Source organism: Tupaia chinensis, unplaced genomic scaffold (assembly GCF_000334495.1).
Source record: "Tupaia chinensis unplaced genomic scaffold, TupChi_1.0 Scaffold000620_1, whole genome shotgun sequence".
Taxonomy (NCBI): Eukaryota; Metazoa; Chordata; class Mammalia; order Scandentia; family Tupaiidae; genus Tupaia; species Tupaia belangeri.
In genome coordinates, this window is record NW_006160140.1 from 2,331,918 (window position 1) to 2,337,482 (window position 5,565).

At 38.1% G+C, this 5,565-nt stretch overlaps 1 protein-coding gene across 1 annotated transcript in view; it reads right to left on the minus strand.

The window, feature by feature from the left end:
• Positions 1-5,565, minus strand: part of DIS3 (DIS3 exosome endoribonuclease and 3'-5' exoribonuclease) — a gene marked incomplete in the record, with an annotated part of 23,744 nt that overhangs the window by 17,578 nt on the left and 601 nt on the right. The window contains 4 exon segments of the mRNA XM_027775958.1: positions 1,365-1,438; positions 2,295-2,488; positions 4,320-4,477; positions 5,474-5,531. Of these exon segments, the coding sequence (XP_027631759.1) occupies positions 1,365-1,438; positions 2,295-2,488; positions 4,320-4,477; positions 5,474-5,531 (484 nt within the window).

Here is a 5,565-nt window from a genome sequence, read left to right on the forward strand (position 1 = left end):
TGGTTAAAGCCAGGCAGGAATGGGAGAATATTGTAAAGACTACATCTATGTATAATGTCCTACCATATAAAACCTATTTCAATAACTACCACCACCATTTACATTTATTATAGCTATGTTCCAAGTACTGGGTTAAGAATTTTATTAATGCTACCATGATTTCTCATTCAGTCCTCATAACACTATGACATCATTATTGCTAAACACACTTCACATATAAAGAAATGAACTCTCAGAGTTTATTCCCCTAATATTCCTTCTCATGTCAACTAAGGGTTGTTGGAAAAGTCATGTTTTTTCTATGCAAAAATGCGTCATAATTTTTCTGACAACCCAGTATTACAGTGACCCCTTTATTCATCTGTCTGCCTGCAATCTTGCCCTTGATTCATCATTGTACAGGACATTAGATTGGTCTAAATAATAAATACCACTTCTAGGACCAGCAGATTGAGGAGTGATTTCATCACTTCACTCCCATGTAGTCAACCATGTTTGAGTCCCAGACCTGGCCGTTTAAAACTCACATGGGGCACATGCGTGAGCGTGCCCAAGATCCTGAGAGGAGAATGGAGGAGAAGGGACTGCTGTGTGGCCATCTCTGAGGGGTGATTTCTCGCTTTCTGTCTCTCTGTCTCGCACACATGTCCTATAGCAAAAATCTCTTTCTAAAAATAATAATAAATACTTCTAATCATACTTTCCCATTCTTTCTACTTATTCTCACATACCTTTAATTTCTCTTAGCCTGACCTAAGTTAGGGAACTCAGAGTACTCTGTTTTCCTTCACAGTGGCCTTTTAGGGAGCTCTTTATAAGTCACTTGAAAAATTACTAATGTACAAAATAAATTCTAGGTCCTCATTATCTGGCCTCTCTCCTGTTCTACCTTATGTCAACATTCTTTTCTCTTCCCCTTTAGACTTCATGCTGTCTGCAGTGCCTGCCACTTCTTTACTTACCAAAGATACTTTTTATTTATTTATCTAAATTACAAGAGAGAGGGAGAGAGGCAAAGCATGTCCCAATGGGGAATGGTCATGCCACAATCCCTCCTTTCCCATTTCTCCACTCTGTCAGGAATTTGGACATGTCTGAAGTGTTTTTCAAGCCATCAGGGCCAGAATTTGAACCAGGGTCAGCCAAGTGGGATCCAGCTCCCTTAACCACTAGGTTATTAGGTCGGCCCCAAATACCTAATTCTGCTTACAAATCAAACAGGGATTCCACTCATTTTTCCTACTTCAATTCCAACTTACCCACTGTGACTCCAATTTTTAATTTTGGCAACTGTAAACATAACATCCCAATTGCTATTTTAACATTTTCAGAAGTTTTCAAAAACAAAATAAACTCAAACATACCCCTTCTTCTGACAAACAAGCAAGACGATCTATGAGTTCAGGATTAGCAGTTAGGCTCTTTATATATTCTTCACCTGAAATATAAATTTGTTCTTGATAAATTCAAGTGTTCTTTCCTTAGATGTGAAAGAATATGGTTAACCTTGTCTGTGACAATATGTCTGTTGTAATTTTTGAAAAACGAAACAAAACACAACAATGTGCTGATGTGATCATGCCTGAGCAGAAGCAAAGGGTCCGGTCTATCTATGTGCTTTCATTGCTAAGCCAATTGCAAATGGCCAGCGAAAAATGAGTAACTACCACAAACTAAAAACTCTGAGAAAATAAAAAATGCAAAAATATCACAAGAAATTAGACAGGAGCTGATGTAAATTTATCATCACATAAGCTTGCCAGAGAGACAGACAGAGAGGGAGAAAACACTCCCCAATGGGGCTTGGTCATGCTACCATCTCTTTTCCTCCTTTTCACTAGCCTGTTGACATTTTAGTCATGTATGCACATATGCCTGGTGTTTCTCAAGCTGTCAAGGTCAGGACTGAAACTATGGTAGGCCATGTGGGATCCAGTTTCCTTAATCACTAGGCTGCTGAATGGGCCTGGCTTGACGTGAATTTTTTTTTTTTTAATTTTAAATTTATTTGTTTACGTTCATTTACTGTACATCATTACAGCATACAAAATGAGATTTTCCATCCAGAGTACACTGTATATTGTCTCAATCAAGCACATCAACATACATGTTATTGTCAACAAATAATTTTCCATTTCTTGTTTCCTGTATGTTTTGCTCTCCCCCCATCCTTGATTCCCTATCTCTTACCCTCAGACATCTCCCACTCTCTTCCCACACTGTCTCTGGTATTTGAAGTGAATTTTTATACATGTTTGCAAATATGCCCTAACAGTGCCTACATCTGGACTTACAAGTGAAAGCTGGTATTCCTTCTTCTATAGCTTTCTCTTTGTTTTTCCTGTCATTTGTTATGAAGATAACTTGTAGCTGATTTTCTGCTGACAGTTTCTTTAAATGTTCATTATACCACTTTGCAGCTACTCGAATCGCTCTATCATTCCTGTCATTAGCATTTTCTCCTTGCTCTTGTTCTACGTAGGTCTCTCTAAATGTAAAGGAAAAGAAAAAAAATTAAACAGAGAAAAGAATATGTCAAAAATTTCTACAATGCAAATACTTAGCAGCCTAAACTAAAAAGTCAAGAGTGTACCTTTTCCTCTTGGATGTATTTAGATTTATACCTCAGAGAGGAAATAAAATAGGATTCTTATAGATAAGAAGATAATTTGCTTGGAAAAGAAGAAAACTATGTTATTAATGGGACAATAAAGAGACACTTTCATTTCATAAAAGGAAACATTCAAGATCAGAATTTATCCTTTAGATTAAGATATTAAGTGACAAGTTTTTAAAAAACAAACTATAATAAAACTTTACAGGTCTGATAAAATTTCATTCAAGCTGCAGATTAATACCATTTCTAAAAGCTACAAATAGTACCCATAGAAGATTTAAAATCATATGATCCCATATCACAAACATCTAACACAAATAAACTATCCATAGTAAAGTCGGTACCGAAAGACCAGGTACACAGATGCTCCTCAACTTACCATAGGATTACAATACAGTAAGTCCATCATAGTTAAAACCATTCTAAGTAAAAACTACATTTAATACATCTAATCTACCAAAAATTGAAGATTATTCTCTCCTGACTTAATAGCATTCAGAACACCCACATTAGCTTACCACTAGGCAAAATCATCTAACATACAGCCTATTTTATAACCAAGTGGTGAATACTTCATGTAACTTACTGACTACCTTACTGAAAATGAACAATAGAATGATGATGAGTTATCCAAGTATGTTTCTACTGAATGTATACCATTTTTTTCTCTATCACAAAGTTTAAAAAAGACAAACAAACAAAAACCGTAAACTATAGATAAGTTGGGGACTGTCTATAGATACACATATTCCTTTTAAGTCTCTTTGAAGGGCCAAATATGTTAGCACACTTATCATATTTCTTTAAATCTGTTCTGCAAAGCCAGCTATAACTACAATGAACAATTCAGTACAATAACTGCTAGTACTTAAAGATGGACAGTAAGTTCAATTTTAGAATTTTAGACTTATATTAACTGTTTCACAGTCACTTTAGTTCTCACCATTAAATATACTGTTAACACTTTAAGAATGTCAGTGAAAGACATCATCATAAATTTCTGAACTGGTTTCAACATGACTTGAGTAATAAAATCTTAGATGAGATTCTGTAAAATGTACTGAGTCTTCTCGTCAACCCCAGCATTGTAGGTGTAGTCACTGTATGTGAGCCAAGAAAACTGTTAACCCCTGATTAAGATTCTGAAGATCATGCTCCACAAAACTTGGTCTTTCCATACTGAAAAACTAGGGAGCTTCTGTTTTTGAATTTCAAGGTGCTAGTACTAAGAAGTCTAAAAGTGCTTTACTGGTAATATTTACAAGAATGATACTTAAGTTTGAAATATGAGAAAAAAGAGAAATTTGAGACATCAATTTTTTTTTCCCCTTTACAAACTCATACATTACCCTACATGGGCTATTCACATAATACAATATTCCAGGAACCTACACAAATCTCATCTTCAAAGTTCAATAGTTTAAAACTAAAACCAACTCAAAATGAAAAGAGTTTGAAAATAAAAATACCTATTGCAGCCTAGAACCAACTGACCTTGGTGCCAGGCTAAATTCTATCAATGCCTATGTGACCTTGGGGAGATCCACTTAGCATCATCTTCTGCACAGCTATATAGAACTGAATAACCCACAACACCTATCATTTATCTTCAGACAACGTCATAAATTATTCCCAGGACCCCTCTTTGTAATCTCAGCAAATCCCATGGTTTTAAAAATATTTTACATAACTTTTTTCCTACCTGTGGTGTTCATTAGTGAATGTATAGAAATGTTTCTCCTGGTTGTTCGTCACATCTCGGATTCGTTTATAGACAGGGGCACTCCGGTTTCTCACTTCTTGGAGGACTGTTTGTAGCACGATTACATTTCGGATAGCGGGGTCCTCAAGAACATCGATCTTAGAAAAGACAGGAAGATTTTGAAATTTTGAAAGTTGTTTATTAACTGTCAAGAACTATGGAGTATGATCAAAAAGTTTTTGATATGTAGACTAAATGCTTGTGGGAAAACGTAAAAAGAAACAAACAAAAAAAGAAAGTTAATTTTTTCTATAGTTAGTGACAATCTGTTTCTGTCAAACACAAAACCCTGTCTACGGGGACTAGCAGTTAGTGTAATGGCTATGTCGCTGGACTCCCACGTAGACGACCAAGGTTCGGGTCCCGGACCGGTGGCTTATACTCACGCGGGGCACGTGTGCGTGCATGCCCAAGATCCCGAGAGGAGAATGGAGAAGGGGCTGCGGCGTGGCCATCCCCTCTGGGGGGGGATTTCTCGCTTTCTGTCTCTCTGTCTCTCTCTGCCTGTCTGGCGAGCACACGCGCCCTATAGCAAAAATCTCTCAAAACAAAAAAAAAAAACCAAAAAAAAAAAAAAAAAAAAAAAAAAAAAAAAAAAAAAAAAAAACCTTGCCTATGTAAAAAACACTGAACATTCGTTAAGCCAAGGAGCTACTAAAAGTTTACTATAAAGTGAAAATAGTTACGCAGCCTTTCGGGCTTAATAAAGACACAGACCAATCACGAAGCTTCGTAGAGTTATGATCACTGTTAAGGAAATGCATTGGCCCACATAACTCATTCGTAGGCACTTACAAGCTGCCTGGGGATCGCACACTGGAGGCCACAGAAGCCCAGGTTTCCAGCCTCCAGGCACTTACAATCTAAGGCAGAAGAGACACCAGGAGTTAGAAAAACAACGTGTCTAAAATACGATTCCAAGAACCGGTAAAAAAAATAACTGCACAAGGAAGAGAACCGTGGCCTGGGGAACACGCGTGGGTACTGACACATAACGCCCAAGGCGCGCCCCAGGGGCGCCTGTTCTCGTATCAGCCACACCCCCATGTCCCGGTGGGGCCGCTTTGCCAGTGGTTCACCCCCCGCCGGCGCACCTGGTGCAGTAGCACGTTGGTGTCAGGTAGCAAATAGTGCGGCCGCGGGCAGAGGCTGCTTGCCGGGGCCCTCGGCCGGGGGTCCCCGGGGC